This window comes from Pan troglodytes, chromosome 15 (genome assembly GCF_028858775.2).
Source record: "Pan troglodytes isolate AG18354 chromosome 15, NHGRI_mPanTro3-v2.0_pri, whole genome shotgun sequence".
In the NCBI taxonomy this organism is placed as follows: Eukaryota; Metazoa; Chordata; class Mammalia; order Primates; family Hominidae; genus Pan; species Pan troglodytes.
The window spans coordinates 18,567,494-18,593,743 of NC_072413.2; the positions used below are offsets into that span (position 1 = coordinate 18,567,494).

General features: G+C 37.2%; 1 protein-coding gene across 1 annotated transcript; it reads left to right on the top strand.

The window, feature by feature from the left end:
- The first annotated feature begins 7,771 nt into the window (after positions 1-7,771).
- On the top strand, positions 7,772-19,223 carry OR4K17 (olfactory receptor family 4 subfamily K member 17). The gene is made up of 2 exons (XM_054665887.2): positions 7,772-7,925; positions 14,497-19,223. The coding sequence occupies exon 2, from the start codon at positions 14,517-14,519 to the stop codon at positions 15,465-15,467; it is 951 nt and encodes a 316-aa protein (XP_054521862.1). The 5' UTR covers positions 7,772-7,925; positions 14,497-14,516; the 3' UTR covers positions 15,468-19,223.
- Positions 19,224-26,250: the final 7,027 nt, after the last annotated feature.

Genomic DNA, 26,250 nt, shown 5'->3' on the forward strand with positions numbered 1-26,250 from the left:
AGACAGAGTGAATATGGGGTCAGCAGTGAGAGGAGCTTTGCAATGAAGTTTGGGGCCATGTTCCATCAGCTTAGGTCTGGTTGTCTAGTACTTTTTAGAATTGCCACCACCCTTAAAATTTCTGCAAATTTTTTAAAGATCCCCATTAATCCTTCCTTATAAAACGAGGTATATTAGATTCTGTGGCCTGCAAGCAAAAATAATATGGTAAAAGAGAACACAATTTAAAAATTTACTTGGTAGTTGTATGCTTCTATTCTCTACATCCCCATTATTAACGCTATACAAACTACCCCTCGTGAATAAAATAGATTTTTTGTTGTTCCAGGTGGTTTCCTTGAGGAAAACTGCTATTATATGTTCAGAAGAAGGAACACTGTCATATGGCAAATAACGAGAGTGTCTTGCAACCTAGTTTCCTAAAAAGTTTTTGAGGGTGTCCTAAAAATGGGAACACTTACACTTTTGTGTACACTTGAAATGTTTTTGCAACAATGAGCATATTGTACTTTACTGTTCATAAAATGGATATAGAGACATGGTGTGAAACAGAGGCTTAAAGACATTGTCTTTTGTAACAGAACAATGAAGTTTCTAATACATGGCTTCTTATTTGTCCTCTGACAGGAAACATTACTTTGGAGCATTGTGTTCTTCAAATTAAGATAGTTATAAAAGAGATATACAGCCAAGATGGCCGAATAGGAACAGCTCCAGTCTACAGCTCCCAGCGTGAGCGACGCAGAAGACGGGTGATTTCTGCATTTCCATCTGAGGTACCGGGTTCATCTCACTAGGGAGTACAAGACAGTGGGCACAGGACAGTGGGTGCAGTGCACCATGTGCAAGCTGAAGCACGGCAAGGCATTGCCTCACTCGGGAAGCACAAGGGGTCACGGAGTTCCCTTTCCTTGTCAAAGAAAGGGGTGACAGACGGCACCTGGAAAATCGGGTCACTCCCACCCTAATACTGCACTTTTCCGACGGGCTTAAAAAACGGTGCACCAGGAGATTATATCCTGCACCTGGCTTAGAGGGTCCTACGCCCACAGAGTCTCGCTGATTGCCAGCACAGCAGTCTGAGATCAAACTGCAAGGTGGCAGCAAGGCTCAAGGAGGGGCGCCCGCCATTGCCCAGGATTGCTTAGGTAAACAAAGCAGCCGGGAAGCTTGAACTGGGTGGAGCCCACCACAGCTCAAGGAGGCCTGCCTGCCTCTGTAGGCTCCACCTCTGGGGGCAGGGCACAGACAAACAAAAAGACAGCAGTAACCTTGGCAGACTTAAATGCCCCTGTCTGACAGCTTTGAAGAGAGTAGTGGTTCTCCCAGCATGCAGCTGGAGATCTGAGAACGGGCAGACTGCCTCCTCAAGTGGGTCCCTGACCCCTGACCCTGAAGCAGCCTAACTGGGAGGCACCCCCCAGTAGGGGCAGACTGACAGCTCACACGGCCGGATACTCCTCTGAGACAAAATTTCCAGAGGAATGATCACACAGCAGCATTCGTGGTTCACGAAAATCTGCTATTCTGCAGCCACTGCTGCTGTTACCCAGGCAAACAGCATCTGAAGTGGACCTCTAGTGAACTCCCACAGACCTACAGCTGAGGGTCCTGTCTGTTAGAAGGAAAACTAATAAACAGAAAGGACGTCCACACCAAAAACCCATCTGTACATCACCATCATCAAAGACCAAAAGTAGATAAAACCACAAAGATGGGGAAAAAACAGAGCAGAAAAACTGGAAACTCTAAAAAGCAGAGCGCCTCTCCTCCTCCAAAGGAATGCAGTTCCTCACCAGCAACGGAACAAAGCTGGATGGAGAATGACTTTGATGAGTTGAGAGAAGAAGGCTTCAGACGATCAAACTACTCCGAGCTACAGGAGGAAATTCTAACCAAAGGCAAAGAAGTTAAAAACTTTGAAAAAAATATAGACGAATGTATAACTAGAATAACCAATACAGAGAAGTGCTTAAAGGAGCTGATGGAGCTAAAAGCCAAGGCTTGAGAACTATGTGAAGAATGCAGAAGCGTCAGGAGCTGATGAGATCAACTGGAAGAAAGGGTATCAGTGATGGAAGATGAAATGAATGAAATGAAGCAAGAAGGGAAGTTTAGAGAAAAAAGAATAAAAAGAAACGAACAAATCCTCCAAGAAATATGGGACTATGTGAAAAGACCAAATATACGTCTGATTGGTATACCCAAAAGTGACAGGGAGAACAGAACCAAGTTGGAAAACACTCTGCAGGATATTATCCAGGAGAACTTCCCCAATCTAGCAAGGCAGGCCAACATTCAGATTCAGGAAATACAGAGAACACCACAAAGATACTCCTTGAGAAGAGCAACTCCAAGACACATAATTGTCAGATTCACCAAAGTTGAAATGAAGGAAAAAATGTTAAGGGCAACCAGAGAGAAAGGTTGTGTTACCCACAAAGGGAAGCCCATCAGACTAAAGACGGATCTCTCAGCAGAAACTCTACAAGCCAGAAGAGCGTGGGGGCCAATATTCAACATTCTTAAAGAAAAGAATTTTCAACCCAGAATTTCATATCCAGACAAACTAAGCTTCATAAGTGAAGGAGAAATGAAATACTTTACAGACAAGCAAATGCTGAGAGATTCTGTCACCACCAGGCCTGCCCTACAAGAGCTCCTGAAGGAAGCACTAAACATGGAAAGGAAAAACTGGTACCAGCCACTGCAAAATCATGCCAAATTGTAAAGACCATCAAAGCTAGTAAAAAACTGCATCAACTAACGAGCAAAATAACCAGCTAACATCATAATGACAGGATCAAATTTACAAATAACAATATTAACTTTAAATGTAAATGGACTAAATGCTCCAATTAAAAGACTACAGACTGGCAAATTGGATAAAGAGACAAGACCCATGAGTGTGCTGTATTCAGGAAACCCATCTCATGTGCAGAGACACACATAGGTTCAAAATAAAAGGATGGAGGAAGATCTACCAAGCAAATGGAAAACAAAAAAAGGCAGGGGTTGCAATCCTAGTCTCTGATAAAACAGACTTGAAACCAAAAAAGATCAAAAGAGACGAAGAAGGCCATTACATAATGGGAAAGGGATCAATTCAACAAGAAGAGCTAACTATTCTAAATATATATACACCCAATACAGGAGCACCCAGATCCATAAAGCAAGTACTGAGTGACCTACAAAGAGACTTAGACTCCCACACATTAATAATGGGAGACTTTAACACCCCACTGCCAACATTAGACAGATCAATGAGACAGAAAGTTAACAAGGATACCCAGGAATTGAACTCAGCTCTGCACCAAGTGGACCTAATAGACATCTACAGAACTCTCCACACCAAATCAACAGAATATACATTTTTTTCAGCACCACACCACACCTATTCCAAAATTGACCACATACTTGGAAGTAAAGCTCTCCTCAGCAAATGTAAAAGAACAGAAATTATAACAAACTGTCTGTCAGACCACAGTGCAATCAAACGAGAACTCAGGATTAAGAAACTCACTCAAAACCGCTCAACTACATGGAAACTGAACAACCTGCTCCTGAATGTCTACTGGGTACATAACGAAATGAAGGCAGAAATAAAGATGTTCTTTGAAACCAACGAGAACAAAGACACAACATACCAGAATCTCTGGGACACATTCAAAGCAGTGTGTAGAGGGAAATTGATAGCACTAAATGCTCACAAGAGAAAGCAGGAAAAATCCAAAATTGACCCCCTAACATCACAATGAAAAGAACTAGAAAAGCAAGAGCGAACACATTCAAAAGCTAGCAGAAGGCAAGAAATAACTAAAATCAGAGCAGAACTGAAGGAAATAGAGACACAAAAACCCCACAAATAATTAATGAATCCAGTAGCTGGTTTTTTGAAAGGATCAGCAAAATTGATAGACCACTAGCAAGACTAATAAAGAAGAAAAGAGAGAAGAATCAAATAGATGAAATAAAAAATGATAAAGGGGATATCACCACCGATCCCACAGAAATACAAGCTACCATCAGAGAATACTACAAACACCTCCACGCAAATAAACTAGAAAATCTAGAAGAAATGGATAAATTCCTCGACACATACACCCTCCCAAGACTAAACCAGGAAGAAGTTGAATCTCTGAAAAGACCAATAACAGGCTCTGAAACTGTGGCAATAATCAATAGCTTACCAAAAAAAAAGACTCCAGGACCAGATGGATTCACAGCCGAATTCCACCAGAGGTACAAGGAGGAATTGGTATCATGCCTTTTGAAACTATTCCAATCAATAGAAAAAGAGGGAATCCTCCCTAACTCATTTTATGAGGCCACCATCATCCTGATACCAAAGCCGGGCAGAGACACAACAAAAAAAGAGAATTTTAGACAAATATCCTTGATGAACATTGATGCAAAAATCCTCAATAAAATACTGGCAAACTGAATCCAGCAGCACATCAAAAAGCTTATCCACCATGATCAAGTGGGCTTCATCCCTGGGATGCAAGGCTGGTTCAATATACGCAAATCAATAAATGTAATCCAGCATATAAAAAGAACCAAAGACAAAAACCACATGATTATCTCAATAGATGCAGAAAAGGCCTTTGACAAAATTCAACAACACTTCATGCTAAAAACTCAATAAATTAGGTATTGATGGGTTATATCTCAAAATAATCAGAGCTATCCATGACAAACCCACAGCCAATATCATACTGAATGGGCAAAAACTGGAAACATTCCCTTTGAAAACTGGCACAAGACAGGGATGCCCTCTCTCACCACTCCTATTCAACATAGTGTTGGAAGTTCTGGCCAGGGCAATTAGGCAGGAGAAGGAAATAAAGGGTATTCAATTAGGAAAAGAGGAAGTCAAATTGTCCCTGTTTGCAGATGACATGATTGTATATCTAGAAAACCCCATTGTCTCAGCCCAAAACCTCCTTAAGCTGATAAGCAACTTCAGCAAAGTCTCAGGATACAAAATCAATGTACAAAACTCACAAGCATTGTTACACACCAACAACAGACAAACAGAGAGCCAAATCATGAGTGAACTCCCATTCACAATTGCTTCAAAGAGAATAAAATACCTAGGAATCCAACTTACAAGGGATGTGAAGGACCTCTTCAAGGAGAACTACAAACCACTGCTCAAGGAAATAACAGAGGATACAAACAAATGGAAGAACGTTCCATGCTCATGGGTAGGAAGAATCAATATCGTGAAAATGGCCATACTGTCCAAGGTAATTTATAGATTCAATGGCATCCCCATCAAGCTACCAATGACTTTCTTCACAGAATTGGAAAAAACTACTTTAAAGTTCATATGAAACCAAAAAAGAGCCCACATCACCAAGTCAATCCTAAGCCAAAAGAACAAAGCTGGAGGCATCACGCTACCTGACTTCAAACTATACTACAAGGCTACAGTAACCAAAACAGCATGGTACTGGTACCAAAACAGAGATAGAGATCAATGGAACAGAACAGAGCCCTCAGAAATAACGCCGCATATCTACAACTATCTGATCTTTGACAAACCTGACAAAAACAAGCAATGAGGAAAGGATTCCTTATTTAATATATCGTGTTGGGAAAACTGACTAGCCATATGTAGAAAGCTGAAAGTGGATCCCTTCCTTACACCTTATGCAAAAATTAATTCAAGATGGATTAAAGACTTAAACCTTAGACTTAAAACCATAAAAACCCTAGAAGAAAACCTAGCCATTACCATTCAGGACATAGGCATGGGCAAGGACTTCATGTCTAAAACACCAAAAGCAATGGCAACCAAAGCCAAAATTGACAAATGGGATCTAATTAAACTCAAGAGCTTCTGCACAGCAAAAGAAACTACCATCAGAGTGAACAGGCAACCTACAAAATGGGAGAAAATTTTCACAACCTACTCATCTGACAAAGGGCTAATATCCAGAATGTACAATGAACTCAAACAAATTTACAAGAAAAAAACAAACAACCCCATCAAAAAGTGGTCAAAGGACATGAACAGACACTTCTCAAAAGAAGACATTTATGCAACCAAAAAACACATGAAAAAATGGTCACCATCACTGGCCATCAGAGAAATGCAAATCAAAACCACAATGAGATACCATCTCACACCAGTTAGAATGGCGATCATTAAAAAGTCAGGAAACAACAGGTGCGGGAGAGGATGTGGAGAAAGAGGAACACTTTTACACTGTTGGTGGGACTGTAAACTAGTTCAACCATTGTGGAAGTCAGTGTGGCGATTCCTCAGGGATATAGTACTAGAAATACTACTTGACCCAGCCATCCCATTACTGGGTATATACCCAAAGGACTATAAATCATGCTGCTATAAAGACACATGCACACATATGTTTTTTGTGGCACTATTCACAATAGCAAAGTCTTAGAACCAACCCAAATGTCCAACAATGATAGACTGGATTAAGAAAATGTGGCACATATGCACCATGGAATACTATGCAGCCATAAAAAATGATGAGTTCATGTCCTTTGTAGGGACAGGGATGAAATTGGAAATCATCATTCTCAGTAAACTATCACCAGGACAAAAAACCAAACATGGCATTTTCTCACTCATAGGTGGGAATTGAACAATGAGAACACATGGACACAGGAAGGGGAACATCACACTCTGGGGACTGTTGTGGGGTGGGGGTAGGGGGGAGGGATAGCATTAGGAGATATACCTAATGCTAAATGACAAATTGATGGGTGCAGCACACCAGCATGGCACATGTATACATATGTAACTAACCTGCACATTGTGCACACGTACCCTAAAACTTAAAGTATAATAATAATAAAATTAAGAAAACAAAAAAACTTTACAAATTAAAAAAAAGGTAGTTACAAAAACAATGCTGATAATAATAATTCAATTATCAATCAAATAATTCAACTGTATAAATAGTAATTATTATATTAATAAATAAATTTCTATTCATTCTATGTAAATACATAAGAAAGGAAGTATATTGTAAGTTTAACCCCATGCCTAGTATATAGGAAACTATCTATGAACTGGCTATTTTTATTATCACTAGTCTATAAGCTTCTGGGGGGCTAGGAGTGTGTTCCTGTATTTATATCCCTATAATTAGCCAAATGCCTAACATATAGTGTAGCTCAACTATTGTTCCCTTTAAGAGATAGGCTATTAATTACTGAGCAAGTGAATGAAACTAATGAATGCTTGAAGCATCAGAGAAGTGGTTTGGCTTATATTTGCAATGTCATAATTAAGCTCCAAACCCACACATGCCTTTCTTCATAAGGTTCATTCTCTGTTGCACTACACCTCTCTTATGCCCTTTCTACCTTTCTATAGGTTTACCCGTATATCTTCCTCTCCTCATTATAACCCACCTCAACCACTGCTTTTATATCACCTAGTGATAGAGGTGGCATTTATCTTACCAGAGGATAGTCCTAAGGGCCCACCTCAGCATCCTTTTCTCCCCTTGTGCCCCTACATTAAGCTTAATCTCATTACTTTACAACCAGGAATCAAAATTAAATGGTCCCACAGCCAGCTGAGACAAAATAAAGAAGAAAGCAGGACACTAGCTCCAAAACCTCTCCAATCACCCTAGTGAAATTAACTTCATCTGTCACATTTAAACTATCATTGATTACGTAATATACTCTGTGGCCCTGAAGCATTATTCCCTCAGCAGACAGAATCACCATGAGAATCATCTGTAGAGGATTCCCAGAGTTTTCCAGCACTTATTAGGCACTACCTAATTCTAAGAGAGACGATATTAGGAACTTCCCTGATTGGAGTCTAGATACTTTAGTGACTTGTTTCTTCTATGGAACTATAAGTTGAGAAGGGGCATGCCCTTCTCGATATTGTCCCCTCTGAACCCATGGCCCTGACTGCTTCTGAACTGGTAAGCAGAAGACATTGCTGACATTATAAAGCCAATGTATTTGCCTGTCACAGTTCACACAAGATAGCAATTGTTAAATGAACTTGTTATAATCAGTCATGAAAAAGCATAGTCTCAGGTTTGAGAAAATGCTCAAGAGATTCTGGAAAATGTACCAAAAAGAAAATTAAACTCAGACTTACGAAGACTAAATGAGATGATATATGTGAAGTTCCTAGTACAGAGTCCAGCAAACAGCAGAACCTCAATAAATGATTGAATTTATTATCATTTAGAAAATGACACTGAGGCTTAAGTATATGCTAGGAACTTTACCAGGTGTTAAGATGGCAAACTAAAATAGTTCACAAACTTGGGAGGAAGACAGAAGTATATATAAATAACTATATTATAGGTTATAAGGGTAGTACTATGAGGGTACAGAGGAGAGAATCATCAACTGAGTCAGTTTCTTAGGAAAGTTTCCACTGAGAATGTATTGATTTGGACATTAACAGTGAACAGGAGTCAGAAAAGCAAGAGTATTCATGATTTGGCTGTATGTATTTCTTCTTGGCATGGACTTACATTTCCTGAAACTATCTTTCTAGAGGCTCTTGCAGAGAGAACTAGGCTGCTCCTAAATTAAAGTCATTAAAATGACCACATCTCAAAAACCCTTGCTAATTTAAGAGCATGTAAGCATTTTTATCCCCAGTCATCAGCTCTATTTGGAGTTTTGTTTTGGTGTTATTGTCGTTAATTAGGCTTCTACAATTTCCAGGAAAGAAATTGCTACAACTAAAACTGCTATATTTGAGTTCTTGCTAAAAGGCTGAGATGAATAAAGAAGAGCTTAGAAACTATAAGTATATGCCAAACAAAAAAGTAGAGAACTGTCCTATACACCTGTTAGAGCCCATATACAGCCAGAAATTAGAAGATTACTAGGATTCAGCTTTACTCCAATGACCCATCCACAATCACCTCCAATTCTATGCGCCTTAGCTACTTTTTTGTGTGTGATTTGCTCAGCAGCCACATCCAGTTTCTTCCTGCAGTGGAAAGAGCAATCCAAGATCCACTTTCTCTTCATGGTAAATCGGCTTGGAGAACAAATGAAATAAATGGAGTCCTGGAGGGCTGGATAGGTCAAAGTCAGGAAAAGAAGTTTGGAACTTGTCATTTATTCAGAGGAGTAAGGAAAACAGTGGGAGGTAAGGTGTCATAAAAAGAGACATAATATTTTGTTGGGGAGATGAGAGGAGGGGAAATCCCAGTGAGAAAGGGAACTGAGGAATGAAAGCTGACAGTGAATTTCAGAAATTAAATATTAGTTTCTCGCTAGAGCATATAATATTAAGATTTAAGCAGCTCCAGGGTCATCTAAATTGGCCAGAATCTGACAGCACAGTCAATATCTTGGCCTCACACAGATATCCAGGAAAGACATTTGATCAGGGAAGTAGACTCCTCCTTAACAAGGAAAGGATACATCGATTAATCTCTCTGCTTTGGAAAAGTCATTTCTGTCCCGCAGTTAACACAGGACTGAGACACATTCAAAAGGCAGGTAAGCAAAATGGAGTCAGGGTTCCACCCGTGTTACTAATCAGCACAAAGTGGGTGTTCAGAGTCACATGGTGATGATAGGTTTGGAAACCAGGAAAGCCCCAGTGCTCCAAGATAACACAAACTAGTTAGGTGAAGCCACAGTACCCAGACTGGCAACTAAAGTAAATGTGGTGGTTAGTGACCTAAATTCAGAGAAGACCAGAGCACCAGCTCAAGTCCTTGAACCTGATATACATGTTTTCCTCAGAGAAGGTTTACATTACATCTGTCGAGGTGAGACACGGCAGGCAGGAGTAAGTGACTTTGTTGCTCCGGAGTGAGAATTATATAAAAATCGAGAGGCAAAATCATGTTAGATTTTTCCCTGAATTCCAAATTATTTCAGATAATATACAAATGTATGCAAATTTCTAAGACCATGGCTGAAAATATGAATCCTGTGAAATAATGATGAAAAATAATTAAACTTGTATTATGCAAAATGCTGTAGGCATCCAAGTGTTCTCAATTGCTGCCCAATAGTAATCTGGTAAACTATGAAGATCAGATCACTATTAAAGTCTATTTTTGACACAGCTATAGATACAATTTGTCATAGTGAAGGCTAAGGTACTATGTTTTAGAGTAGAACATAACTTGTGAGTAAGGACGAATGAAATATGGCATTACAGCAATCCCATGCCCAAAAAAATTATGTTTTAATTGGGTCATGCAATAATTTGCCTCAGGGCAGCAGACATTTCTACTCAAATAGCAACAAAATATGAAAAATGAATCAATGTCTAAGTGTGATAATAGTGCAATTAATTCAATCATCCAACATTTTCTTTTTTATACATATTTACCTATTTATTCTAATAATTGTATTATCAACAATTATAGTGATTTAAAAACTTGCAGTGGTTAGGCTAAAGTTCAGCCTTACTCTAGGGTTATGGACTCTTAATTTGGTGTCATGAAGTCCTGAATTTGAATCCCATGATTTTATCTGTGTGAATTTTAGCCAGTTAGTAATAAGAATAGTAGCAATAACTCACATTTATTGTGTGCCAACTATATGCTAGATGCTGTAGTATGTGCTTTTTACACACTATTTTAATTTAAATACTCAATTTGTCTAAGTTGTATTATTTGTTAATTTCTGTGATATAACATACATACTTATAAGAGTTTCTAACATAAAAAGTAATGACCAGTGGACTATAATGGTACAGAAAACCTTGAGTACAGTTTTCTTCTCATTGCCTAATATTGTCTTCCAGCCAACCCTGCTTGGAGTGACTATCTCATAATGGCCTTCCTTCAATTCCTTTATACTTTGTGTTGCTCCAGTAATAGGCTGTGAATAGAAATTTGACTGAAGCCAGTCGTATAGCTCTTGTGAACATAAATATAAACAAGAGAAAAATACATAATTTTTTATATCAGATAGAGAATTTTCTCTATTTTCAAACAAGTGAGATCCCTAAATGTAAGTTCCTAAGCCCATTTGTGAATATCCATTTGTTCATAAGTAAAAGAAGTACTATAGCAAGCAAGTGTAAAATCCTACAATTGAAAATGTGCAGAGTTGATGCAGCTTGGTTCTAGAACATAGCTCTGTCTCTGTTTCTATGAATGACTGTAAACCAAATGGCTATTCTACAAAGGATACATTCTTTTTACAAACATTTTAATTAAAATATTGGTACTCTCAGGTTACAGGCAGGTAGGGACTTTATGTCACCCTCACACATGGATGGTATGGTAAAAATGAAAGAAAGATGCAGAACTATTCTGTATCTCGTGTGTAATTTATTATATTTTTCCATGGATCATGTTTTTTGGAGGTGTGTCTAAAAAGTATTTGCCTAAATCAAATTCATGCATATTTTCTCCCTTCTCCTCTTCCCAGGAAATTTAGGTTTATGATCCAATTTGGAGTTAATTTTTGTAGAGGTTGTGAGGTATAGGTTGATCTTAATTTTTTACCCATTGTTTGGCATATCCAATTTTTCTAGTATGATTTGTTAAAAAGAACTTGTTGCATTTTTTAAGATCTTTTGACTATTTTATATCAATATAAAATGTATTTAAATCTTCGCCATTCCAGGAAGATCAGTCTTAATTCTGTTTCCATTCTGTCTGCTATGTTATCAAGCCTGTGTCTTTACCCTGAAATTTCTTAAAATGAATTTCCCACCCATTATCTCAATTTCTTGATTTCACACTGATTTGGTTTCCCAAGTCCTCATTCACTGAAGTAATTTGCCTAAGGACAGAGTGTGACTGAATGGTTCAGTTCCAGGGATCACTCCACCTGATCAGTTAGTGAGAACTGCTTCCACCACTCATCACTATCACAGCTATCTTTAAGTAATGTCTTGCCTACGTTTTCCTATTATAAAGCATTGTATCTAATTCTAAGTTATCTTATATATTTACAAATAAATACTACTTGATTTCAAAAGCTAGAATATAATAGGGTTAATAAAACTCTCCTATAATTAATCTATTTAAACAAGCCACTGTCAAGCTTAAACAAGAACTTCTGAGGCCCTCATCTTGTAATTACTATAGCCAAACCACTGATTGCTTACAGGACTTTCTTGCATAGCCTTGGGCATATTATTCACCAAATTATGAATGACTGTAAGAACTTGGAACTAAACTAGATTAAATAATAAAAAGTGAACTTGCCTGTTCTGTTTCACTTTCTTTGTTTACAGACATCTTCTGAACACTCTCTTACTTCAAAAATACATATCTGAGCACAAGTATTTTCAGGTCCTGGCATTTTTATGAAGGAATATTTCCAGCATGAAGTTCTTTTGGGACTAGTCACATCACCATAGCAAAAATAATCTCTTTGTTAATAGTTGTGGCATTATTCAATATTTTAGGAAATATATAAATTTTGCATGTATATGCTTATACAGTGTTTACAAAATGGGTTCATACTGTTTTTCACTTAAAATAATGTAAATATTTTCATGTTATTATATAGTTTTCTCAAGTATCATTTCATTAATGATGCAATATTACATCCTATAATTTTCTATAATCCAGAAATAATAAGAAAGTAAGCCTCAATTTAGAACATTTGGAATGTTTCAACTTTTGTGTATCTACAGTACTGTTACCATGAAGATTTTATAGCACACTCATAATCCTTATGATAAATTCTAAGAGGTGAAAGATCTCAAAGGTTCTATATATTTTAAACTTTCTGAAGCATACATAGTAGATAAATATATTAGGGCTTAAAGTTAATGTTAACTATATTAATATTAATTTTGGGGAGGACTAGCACAGTAAAGTGACCAAGTGACATGAGCTCTAGGGAGCAAAATGGGGTAATATGGCCCTGGGGCAAAGACAATGTCACAATTTTTAAAAACTTACTAAGAAAGGAGATAAAGATATATCACAGACAAATTTTAGACAACTATTTTTCACACAGCTATACCTGATATTTGTATTTGAGTTGATTCAAAGTTAAAATCAAATTAGCTAACAAGTAATAAAACTCTGAAATGGGGATAGAATAATAGATTCAAAAAAGATAATAATAGGCACATTAAAAACAGGCCTATGAAGTATTGGGCCTGAGAAGGAACTCAGGGTTTGAACTCAACCACTTGGTTTTACCAATCGTGAAACTGAGACCCAGAGGGAAAGATAAGGCAGCTGTTGGAGACAAAGGTGGCTCTCAGTCCCAGTCTGCCATCTTCATTTGAATGTTCTCTCCAAATAGCCTACTGATTCTTTTCACATTGTAACTCACAGAAGCACAGAATACATGACTTTCAATCTGACCTATCTTTTTTGTGAGATTAATTATTCTGCTTCTTAATCAGAATTTTTTGCATAATCTGTCACACACACACACACACACACACACACACACACAGACACACACAGACACACACACATACATTATGTTATTTTCCAGGTTGGAACATAGTGATCTACTAGTTTTAGCCATATAGTAGTTACAGTCATATCCTCAGCCTGAAGGCTCCAGTATGGGGGCTGTTGCCACTCATCACCAGATCAGTGTTATGTAAATAAATGTGAATGGAGTTCTAGTGAAGACTAGGGTTCAGGTATAAATTGTTAAACCTGGTTTGCTCAAGGTATACAATTTTATAAATAAAGGGGATGTGATATGTGAACTGGAAGCAAGAATCAAGATATTAGATGTCACAAGTAATGCCACTTTTGCTCACGGTGTCTTTCTTGCTTCCTCTGTAAAATGTGGCTCTTGTTAGAATGTGACAGGGCCACATAGCCCCAGAGTATTCATCCGTGTTGCTTAATCTCAGCCTCCTTTGGCCTTATAGAAATTATTTAGAAATATGGGTTTCAGCCACAGGAGGCCATGAGTAGTAGCAGTCACATCAGAAAAAAATAATATTTGCCAAAAAGACTTTCTAAGAGAGTTACAAGGCTAGAAGCCCACTGGTGGAAGATAAGGAGGGAAAACACAGCAGTATGCATTACTTGCAACCTCACTAACTCACTTATCTAGAGCAGCTTTAAATCTGCTGGGTCAGAGTCCCTTCAAAACTCTGGGGATGATTCAGAACTAAAACAGAATTTCTTAAGGTCATTATGGGAAAATAACAACTCCAGTATTCACTCAAATTTAAAATTTTGAGTTTGAAAGAGCAGAGGTTGTGCTGAAACCCTTTGTTCTCCAAGGAATTCAGACTAAACCATCTTTCAACCCAGAAAATCACAGATTTCCTGAAGATGGTTCTATCTCTTTTGTCCTATGAAGATACACTTATATGTTCCAGAGCTTGTGGTTTGCTTCTGGGAAACCAACAGCATCAATAGGTTATTGCTCTTGTATGGAAGTGGACAGCCCAGAGTATACATCTCCTTTTTTAGACTTAATAGATACTGACACTAAATTTCAAGGTCAGTTTATTGAAAGATCCAAAGGAATGCATAAGTTTGGTTTTTAATATGGCTCTTTATTTTTCACTCATACTCCATGGTATGAGTGATCTTTTCTTTCTCTCTACAGGTCATCTAAGAGTGAGTTTTATGATGGAGTCCATGAAACTATTAAATCAATCTCAAGTGTCAGAATTCATTTTGCTGGGACTGACCAGCTCCCAGGATATAGAGTTTCTTCTCTTTGCCCTCTTCTCGGTTATCTATGTGGTCACAGTTTTGGGTAACCTTCTTATTATAGTCACAGTGTTTAACACCCCTAACCTGAATACTCCCATGTATTTTCTCCTTGGTAATCTCTCTTTTGTAGATATGACTCTTGCTTCCTTTGCCACCCCTAAGATGATTCTGAACTTGTTAAAAAAGCAGAAGATAATTTCTTTTGCTGGGTGCTTCACTCAGATATTTCTCCTTCACTTACTGGGTGGGGTTGAAATGGTACTGTTGGTCTCCATGGCTTTTGACAGATATGTGGCCATTTGTAAGCCCCTACGCTACATGACCATCATGAACAAGAAGGTATGTGTTTTGCTTGTAGTGACCTCATGGCTCTTGGGTCTCCTTCACTCAGGGCTTCAGATACCCTTTGCTGTGAACTTGCCCTTTTGTGGTTCCAATGTGGTAGACAGCATTTTTTGTGACCTCCCTTTGGTTACTAAGCTTGCCTGTATAGACACATATTTTGTACAAATAGTCATTGTTGCCAACAGTGGCATAATCTCCCTGAGCTGTTTCATTATTTTGCTTATCTCCTACAGTCTGATCCTCATAACCATTAAGAACCACTCTCCTACTGGGCAATCTAAAGCCCGTTCCACTTTGACTGCTCACATCACAGTGGTGATTCTCTTCTTTGGCCCATGCATCTTTATCTATATCTGGCCCTTCAGCAACCACTCTGTAGATAAGTTCCTTGCTGTATTTTACACCATCATCACTCCTATCTTGAATCCAATTATCTATACTCTGAGAAACAAAGAAATGAAGATATCCATGAGAAAATTCTGGAGAGCTTTTGTGAATTCTAGAGAAGATACTTAGATTAAAAATATAATGGTAGAGGCCGGGCATGGTGGCTGATGCCTGCAATCCCAACACTTTGGGAGGAATATCAGGGGAACCAGCCCCCAATATTTCAACATAGGTTCTTTTCTATTTTCCCTAAGTGTCGGCTGGTCTGAGAAATAAAGGGAAAGAATACAAAAGAGAGAAATTTTAAAGCTGGGTGTCCAGGGGAGACATCACATGTCAGCGGGTTCCGTGATGCCCCCCAAGCTGCAAAACCAGCAAGTTTTTATTATGGATTTCAAAAGGGAGGGAGTGTACGAATAGGGTGTGGGTCACAGAGATCACATGCATCACAAGGCAATAAAATATCATAAGGCAAATGGGGACAGAGCAAGATCAGAGGACCAGGGTGAAATTAAAATTGCTAATGAAGTTTTATGTCCCACTGGGCACGCATTGTCATTGATAACATCTTATCAGGAGACAGGGTTTAAGAGCAGACAACCGGTCTGACTAAAATTTACTAGGCAGGAATTTCCTCATCCTAATAGGCCTGGGGACACTACAGGAGACCGGGGCTTATTTCATCCCTTATCTACAACCGTATAAGACAGACATTGCCAGAGCAGCCATTTTAGAGACCTCCCCCTAGGAATGCATTCTCTTTCTCAGGGTTATTCCTTGCTGAGAAAAAGAATTCAGCAATATTTCTCCTATTCACTTTTGTAAGAAGAGAAATATGACTCTGTTCCACCTGGCTCCCAGGCAGTCAGACCTAATGGTTATCTCTCTTGTTCCCTGAACATCGCTATTATCCTGTTCTTTTTTCAAAGTGCCCAGATTTCATATTGTTTAAACACACATGCTTTATGAACAATTTGTGCCATTAACATAATCATCACAGGGTCCTGAAGTGACATACATCCTCAGCTTAAGAAGATGACGGGATTAAGAGATTAAAGTAAAGACAGGCATAGGAAATCACAAGAGTATTGATTGGGGAAGTGATAAATGTCCATGAAATTTTCACAATTTATGTTCAGAGATTGTAGTAAAGACAGGCATAAGAAATTATAAAAATATTAATTTGGGGAACTAATAAATGTCCAAGAAATCTTCACAATTTATGTTCTTCTGTCACGGCTTCAGCAGGTCCCTCCGTTCGGGGTCCCTGACTTCCCGCAACAGAGCCAAGGCAGGTAGATCACTTGAGGTCAGGAGTTTGAGACCAGTCTGGCCAACATGGCGAAACCCTGCCTCTACCAAAAATACAAAAATTAGCCAGGTGTGGTGGTGCATCCCTGCAATCCCAGCTATTCAAGAGGCTGAGGCAGGAGAATTGCTTGAACCCAGGAGGCAGAGGCTGCAGTGAGCTGAGATTGTGTCACTGCCCTCCAGCCTGGGTGACAGAGTTAGACTCCATCTCAAAATAATAATAATAGTAGTAGCAGAGAAACAATTATTTTTTATATTTTTAAAAGTTTCTCTTAAGTATAGAGTTATTAGCTACACTGAGATGAAGGCAAGTAAAATGCAGTAAGATTACAGTAGTCAGTCAAGAATATTTTAAATATAGCACCAAAAATAATAAATTATTGATTTTTAAAATGTTGACTGAATTATAAAAGGTGTCAAAGACTCACTTGTCCTTCAGAGGAGCTTGATAGATATGTACTTTATTTAGGTATTACAATGGCTTTTGATGTAAATGAAATAAAGTGAATCCTCAAAATGTCTGTCACATTTTTATTGTATAATTGATTTAAATGATTTGGCACTCACTGTGAGATCATGTTTGGTTCTCTGTCTTTTTTACAATATTAATGTCTAAGTCAGCACTCATATGCAGTGTCTCCTAAGAAACCAGTAATTCAGACTTTCCATATCTACCTACACTCATTTTTCTTGTAGCTTCCAAAATAAGAATTCATGAAGATACCTTTATGGTTGTTAATATTATAAAATCTCACTCCCGCCTCCTTGTCCCCATGTATTTCAATTCAAAAAAACTGTGTGTCTGACTCCAAAAAGAAAATTATACATTCTATGTAAATGAACTCTAGTCCTAGAACTAAGATGGTTTTCTTGTGTGACTGTGTGCTGAGCACCAGCTCAGCCACCATAGAGAATTAGTTTCTACCTCAAACTCAGAGCCACTGCAACTCTGCACTTACCCATACTTCCATCACAAGGTCCCTGGCTATTTCAAAAGCACCTGCACCTTGCATACCATTATAATTTGGACAGTGGAATTCCTGGGCCCAGATACTGCTGCCATTACTATCCCAAACCACAGATCTATAGTACCTCCATTCATATCTGTGCTTATGGCTCCAGATCCATGGCTTCCCCTAGGGTACCCCTCATCAGACATTTATGCCAAAACCACCACAAGCAGTTTCTCAAGCTGGACCCAGCGCCAAGAGGGATTCCTCCAGCCACAACATCCCCAGTGGGAGAAAAAGAGATAGAAAGGACTTTAGCAGCCCTAGCCACCAAAGACCACAACAATTTTTGTCACCACTTCAAACATCTACATCATTGGCTACTGAAGTTCCCTACAATCTTCATCAATGCCGACCTCAGCTGGAGGAGCTACACAAACACGACACTGCTGCACCTTCACAATAGTCAGAAGAGTTGTGTTTTACTCAACCAATCCCATCACACCTCCATATAGGGGAATTTCTTTCCGTACTGAAACCAGCCTGTAAAGTCTGGAAGAGATGACTGCTCCAACAAATGCACAGAAATCTACTTAAGACAACAAGAAACACGAAAAACCAAAAGGGAATATCACCATGAAAGGAACACAATAATTTTCCAGTATCTGTCTCCAAAGAAACAGAGACCTATGAACTCCCAGACAAAGACTTCACAATAATTGTCTTAAGGAAATGCAGTAAAGTCCAAGAACATATAGGGAAATAATTCAACAAAATCAAGCAAACAACAAACAAAAAAATGGGGAAATTTGATGAAGAGAGTGAAATAGTTTTTAAAATTCCAGAAATTTGTTTAAAAATAAATAACATAAAAATATGTAAATTGTGACAGTAAAAACATAAAATGTGTGGAGGAGGTAGAATAAAAGTGTAGACTTTTTAAATGCAATCAAAGTTAGGTATTTATTCACTTAAAATAGTCTATGATAACCATAAGATGTGTTATGTAAGCCTTATGGTAACTACAAATGAAAAACCTATAGAGCATTTACAAAAACAAAAAAAAAAAAAAAATCAAAGCATATACTGGAGAAAATAAACTATGAATAAATGAAGACGAAAGAGAAAGATGAAGCAAAAGAAAAGGAAGGGAACAAAGGGTGTAAAAAATAACCAGAAAACAATTAATAAAATGGAGGTACTAAGCACAGTCAGTTTTCTGGCATATCCATAGGTTTTACATTCACAGACTCAATCAACCACAGATCAAAACTATCAAAAATAAATAAATAAATAACAGCACAACAATAAAAATAATACAAAATTTTAAAACCAGTATAACAACTATTTACATTTTATTTGATATTATAAGTTATTTAGAGTTGGTATAAATCATACAACAGAATGTATGTAAGTTTTATGCAAATACTGTGACATTTTGTATAAGGGACTTAAGCATCTATAGATTTTGATAATCACAGGGAGGTCTTGGAGCCTACTGCCTAAAGTCACTGAGGGATGACTCTACTTACCTACCAACAATTATCTGGAATGTGAATTAATTAAATTATCTGAACAAAAGACACAGAGTGGCTAAATGAATAAAAAGATAAAACCCAACTACATACTGCCTCCAAGAGATTTTCTTCATATTTAAGGACATAAGTAGACTGAAAGTGAAGGGATAGAAAATGATATTCCATGCAAATGAAAACTAAAGACAGCAGGGGTAGCCATATTTAAAGAGATAAAATGTAAGTAAAACTAGAAAAAGAGGCAGAGGACGTCATTATGTAATGATTAAAGGGATGTTTCATCAGAAGAATATAAAAATCTTAAATATATATGCACTAAACATAAGAGCAAATATTTTGAAAATTTATTATTTTATTTTATTGACAAATAATGTTTACCTATATCCATGGGGTATATAGTGATGTTTTTGGTATGTACAATGTATGATGACCATATCTGGATAACTGGTGTATCCATCATCTAAAATATTTGTCATTTATTTTTATTGGGAATGTTCAATATCCTTCTTCCAGCAATTTGAAATTATATGATATATCACTGTGGCAAAGAACACTAAAAAGTGTTCCTATGGTTGTAATTTTGTATCTTTTAACAAATCTCCACCTCTCTCTTCTTTTTCATTGCCTTACTCAGCCTCTCATATCCTCTGTTATACTTTTTACTTCTATGGGATCAACTTTTCTTAGCTTCCACATATGAGTAAGAATAATAAATGTTTAACTTCCTGTTTCAGGCATATTTCACTTTACATAATGTGCTTCGGTCCTATGTTATCATGAATAACAGGATTTTATTCTTTTTATGGCTGAATAGTATTTCATGGTGTATATATACCACATTTTCTTTATCTATTTGTCTGTTGTTGACACCTAGGTTGATTCTATATCTTGGCTATTGTGGATAGTGCTGTAATAAACATGGGGGTGCAGCAGTCTCTCAGACTTCGAAAACACAGGCAACAAAAGCAAAATTAAACAAGTGGGATTATATCAAACTAAAAGTTCTCTGCCCAGCAAAGGAAAAAATTCAACAGTGCAAAAGACAACCTATAGAATGGGAGAAACTATTTGCAAAGTATTTATCTCACAAGGGATTAACATCCAGAATACACAAGGTACTGAACATCTTAACAGCAAAAATAATATAATCTGAGTTTAAAATGGGCAAACAATCTGAACAGACATTTCTTAAAAGAAGACATACAAATGGATGAAAAATATATGAAAAGATACTCAACACCGCTATTCATCAAGGAAATACATATCACAATCATGATGCAGTATCATATCACCCCAGTTAAGATGACTATTACCAAATATAACAAAAGTAGCGAATGCTGGCAAGGATGAAGAGAAAAGGGAATTCTTCTACACTGTTGGTAGGGAAAGCAAATGTTCTTAAACGAGAGATAGACTGCAATACAAAAATAAAAAAGTGGGGCTTGTCAAGGCCACACTTTCAACAACAGACAGATCACCCAGAAAGAAAATCAGTAAGGAAATACTGGACTTCAACTATACTTTAGACCAAAAGGACCTAACAAATATATACAGAACGTTTCATCCAAGAGCAGTAGAATAGACATTCTTCTCAAGTGCACACAGATCATTTTCCTATATAAAACATGTTAGCCCATAGAACAAGTCTTATCAAATTTATGACTGAAATAATATAAAATATCTATTCTCATCACAATGACAGTAAACTAGAAATCAATAACAGAGGAATTTGGAATAATTCATAATTGCATGGAAATTAAATAATATGCCCTTAAATAACTAATGAGTCAATGAAAAAATTAGAAGGGAAATTTTAAAATATCTTGAAACAAGGAAAAATGGACACACAATAAAATAAAACTTATGAAATGCAGAAAATACAATTCTAAGAGAAGTTTATGACAATAAACAGCTGCATCAAAAAAGAAAGAAGATTTCAAATAACCTAACATAACACTTCAAGAAACTAGGGAAAAAAGACCAAATTAAGACAAAAATAGTAGAAGGGAGAAAATTTACAAAGATCAGAGCAAAAATAAATTAAATAGAGACCAGAAAAACAATAGAGATCAACAAAACTAAGAGTTGGTTTTTGGAAAAGATGAGCAAAATCAATAAACGTTTAACTAGACTAAGAAAAAAAAATATTAAGACTACCAAAATAAAGTTAGAAGTTAAAGAGGAAACCTTAACAACTGATACCACAGAAATACAAAGGATTGAAAGACCCTACTATAAATAATTATTTACCAACAAATTGGATAACCTAGAAGAAATGAATAAATTCGTAGAAAAAAAGAGTCTACCAAGAATGAATCAGGAAGAAATAGAAAACCTGAACAGACTAATCAAGATTAAGGAGATTGAATTAGTAATAAAAAGCATCTCACCAAAGAAAAGTCCAATAACTGATGGCTATGCTGTTGAATTTTACCAAACATTTAAAAAAGAAATAACACCATTTTCCCCAAACTAATCTAAAAAATTGATAAGGAGTATTTCCTAAATCATTTTATGAGGCCAGCATTACACTGATACCAAAGCCAGACAAAAACACAAAAGAAAAGACAAGAAAAGAAAAATAAAGAAAGAAAAGAAAAGAACAAGCCATTATCCTTAAGGAAGGCAAAATCCTCAACAAAACACTAGAAAATTAAATTCAACAACACGTTAAAAGGATTATTCACCATGATCAAGTGAGATTTATCCTGGGGATGCAAGGATGGCTCAACATATGCAAATCTATAAATAGGATATACCACATAGATGGAATGAAGATAAAAATAATATAATCATCCCAATAGATGCATAAAAACCATTTAACAACATTCAACATCCTTTCATGATATAAACTCAAAAAATTAAATGCAGAATAAATATAGCTTAACACAATAAAGGTCATATATGACAAGCCCACAAGTAACATCATTCTCAAGAGGAAAAGCTGAAAAGTTTTTCCTCTAAGATCGAGAGCAAGACAAAGATGTACAGTCTCACTACTTTTTTTCAACATAGAAGTCCTAGCCAGAGCATTTCAGCAAGAGAAATGAAAGGCATCCAAATTGGAAACAAAGAAGTCAAATAGTCTGTTTGCAAATCATGTCAACTTGTATCTAAAAGTCCCTAATAACTCCACCAGAAAACTGTTATAACTGTTAGAACTAATAAACAAATTCAGGAAAGTTAAAGGATAAAAAATCAATATACAACAATTGGTAGTGTTTCTATACATTAGCAACAAACTATCTGAGAAAGAATCAGGAAACGTCTCATTTACAATAGCTATAATACATAAAATACTTAGGAATAAATTTTACCAAGGAGGTGAAAGATCTTATCGCTCATTTAACATTTAACATTGTTAAATGTAACTGAAGAAGATACAAATAAATGAAAAGATATCTTGCATTCATGGATTGTAAGAATTATTATTTGAACGTTTATCAGCAACATACCTATTTCCAATCCCTTTAGTATTATATTTCAAATCTTTGTGAATTTGATAGGCAAAAATATTATCCCTTTGGTGTTTAAATTTTCATTGTCATTTTAGTGAAATAAAGCATTTTTCATGTTTATTAAACAACTGTATTTATTTCATTGTGTATTTCTTTTTTGTTAATTATATTTTAGAAACATCTTATGTTTCCCTAAACAATCTGCTTGTATTTATAGCTGTGTATAATTATCTTTTATAAATATATTGTGCTTTCTTATTAATTTAACTCTTAATTGATTTGGAGTTTGCTAGATGCATATGACAATCATTTTTACTTCACCTTTCCTGTTTTTTTAATCTCACTTTAATTCAATTGTTTTATTTCTTTGGCCATAATTCTAAAACAATATTAAACAATACTGACAGAGGTAGGTAATTTATTTTAATACAAATTAATCACCAGCTGTGGTGACATGTGCCTGCAATCCCATCTACTGGGGAGCCTGAGGTGGGAAGATTGCTTGAGCCCGGGAATTAGAGACCAGCTTGGGCAATATAGTGAGATGCCTAACTCAAAAACAAAATAAGAAATTTATCTTTTTCAGTATTTTATGGCTTAATATGTGTTAGCTATGAGCAGAGATAGACATTTTTATAAGATTAATAAAGTTTGAAAGGATCTTATAAGAAGTGAGAGGTGAATTCTATGGGTTATGTATTGTTATTTATATATTTTTCTATTGTAATATGCTATCAATACAATGTATTAATATATTTCTAAAATTTGATTCACATCTGTATTCTTTAATTAATGCTTATAGATCATGGTGCAGTGTTTTTGAGAGGTTCCTAAATTCTTACGTTATGTAGGATTTGCACATCTATATTCACAAGTGAGATTTTTTTCTGTAAGGTTTGTTTGTTGTGTTTGTTTGTGGGTTTGATTTGTTTGCTTCTGCTAGACTTGGTATCAGAATAATACCTTCATAAAATAAATTTTGAAAATACAAAAAGAATTAATATTGCTAAAATGTCTATATTACTCAAAGAAATTTATAGATTCAATGCAATCCTTATCAAAATTCCAATGACATTTTCCACAGAAATAGAAAAAATATTAGGAAATTTGTATGGATCCACAAAGGACCCCAGATAGCAAAAACAATCTTAGATAAAAAGAACAAAGCTGGTGGCATCATATTACCTGCCTTCAAAATATAGTGCAAAGCTATAGTTATTATAATAGCATGGTATTGGCATAACAGATGCAAAGACAAGTGAAACAGAATGAAGAGCCCAAAAATAATTCCATGCATTTAGGGTCACTATTTTTTGATAAAGATTCCAAGGACAGACAACTGGGAGAGGACAGTTTTTTTTTTAATAAAAAAATAATAATTATAAAAGAATGGAAAAATACATATAATGTTAATATAAATAAAAAGAAAACTTCAAGGGCTATTTTAATTACATGCAAAGTATGTTTCAGAACAAAGGACATTACCACAGATAAAGAAGGCTATATTTTACAGAGAAAGGGGTCAATTAACCATCATGATATAACAATTGTGTACCTCCCCAATAATAAAGCTTTAAAGTATATGAAACAGGGGAGGAGCCAAGATGGCCGAATAGGAACAGCTCTGGTCTACAGCTCCCAGCCTGAGCGATGCAGAAGATGGCGATTTCTGCATTTCCATCTGAGGTAACAGGTTCATCTCACTAGGGAGTGCCAGACAGTGGGCGCAGGTTAGTGGGTGCATGCACCGTGCTCGAGCCAAAGCCGGGTGAGGCATTGCCTCACTTGGGAAGCACAAGGGGTCAGGGAGTTCCCTTTCTGAATCAAAGAAAGGGGTGACGGACAGCACCTGGAAAATCGGGTCACTCTCACCCGAATACTGCACTTTTTGGAGGGGCTTAAAACACGGGGCACCACGAGATTATATCCCGCACCTGGCTCGGAGTATCCTACGCCCACGGAGTCTCACTGATTGCTAGCACAGCAGTCTGAGATCAAACTGCAAGGCAGCAGCGAGGCTGGGGGAGGGGCGCCCGCCATTTCCCAGGCTTGCTTAGGTAAACAAAGCAGCCTGGAAGCTCCAACTGGGTGGAGCCCACCACAGCTCAAGGAGGCCTGCCTGCCTCTGTAGGCTCCACCTCTGGGGGCAGGGCACAGACAAACAAAAAGACAGCAGTAACCTCTGCAGACTTAAATGTCCCTGTCTGACAGCTTTTAAGAGAGCAGTGGTTCTCCCAGCATGCAGCTGGAGATCTCAGAAGGGGCAGACTGCCTCCTCAAGTGGTCCCTGACCCCTGACCCAAGAGCAGCCTAACTGGGAGGCACCCCCCCAGCAGGGGCACACTGAAACCTCACACGACAGGGTATTCCGACAGACCTGCAGCTGAGGGTCCTGTCTGTTAGAAAGAAAACTAACAAACAGAAAGGACATCCACACCAAAAACCCATCTGTACATCACCATTATCAAAGATCAAAAGTAGATAAAACCACAAAGATGGGGAAAAAACAGAACAGAAAAACTGGAAACTCTAAAAAGCAGAGCGCCTCTCCTCCTCCAAAGGAACGCAGTTCCTCACCAGCAACGGAACAAAGCTGGATGGAGAATGACTTTGACGAGCTGAGAGAAGAAGGCTTCAGATGATCAAATTACCCTGAGCTACGGGAGGACATTCAAACCAAAGGCAAAGAAGTTGAAACCTTTGAAAAAAATTTAGAAGAATGTATAACTAGAATAACCAATACAGAGAAGTGCTTAAAGGAGCTGATGGAGCTGAAAGCCAAGGCTCGAGAACTATGTGAAGAATGCAGAAGCCTCAGGAGCTGATGCGATCAACTGGAAGAAATGTTATCAGTGATGGAAGATGAAATGAATGAAATGAAGCGAGAAGGGAAGTTTAGAGAAAAAAGAATAAAAAGAAATGAGCAAAGCCTCCAAGAAATATGGGACTATGTGAAAAGACCAAATCTACGTCTGCTTGGTGTACCTGAAAGTGATGGGGAGAATGGAACCAAGTTGGAAAACACTCTGCAGGATATTATCCAGGAGAACTTCCCCAATCTATCAAGGCAGGCCAACGTTCAGATTCAGGAAATACAGAGAACGCCACAAAGATACTCCTCGAGAAGAGCAACTCCAAGACACATAATTGTCAGATTCACCAAAGTTGAAATGAAGGAAAAAATGTTAAGGGCAGCCAGAGAGAAAGGTCGGGTTACCCTCAAAGGGAAGCCCATCAGACTAATAGCAGATCTCTCGGCAGAAACCCTACAAGCCAGAAGACAGTGGGGGCCAATATTCAACATTCTTAAAGAAAAGAATTTTCAACCCAGAATTTCATATCCAGCCAAACTGAGTTTCATAAGCGAAGGAGAAATAAAATACTTTACAGACAATCAAATGCTGAGAGATTTTGTCACCACCAGGCCTGCCCTAAATATGATCCTGAAGGAAGCGCTAAACATGGAAAGGAACAACCGGTAACAGCCGCTGCAAAATCATGCCAAAATGTAAAGACCTTCAAGACTACGAAGAAACTGCATCAACTAATGAGCAAAATAACCAGCTAACATTATAATGACAGGATCAAATTCACACATAACAATATTAACTTTAAACTAAATGCTCCAATTAAAAGACACAGACTGGCAAATTGGATA

Excerpts from the sequence above, each read along its gene's own strand:
- OR4K17 (XM_054665887.2), top strand. The coding sequence starts at position 14,517 with ATGATGGAGTCCATGAAACTATTAAATCAATCTCAAGTGTCAGAATTC.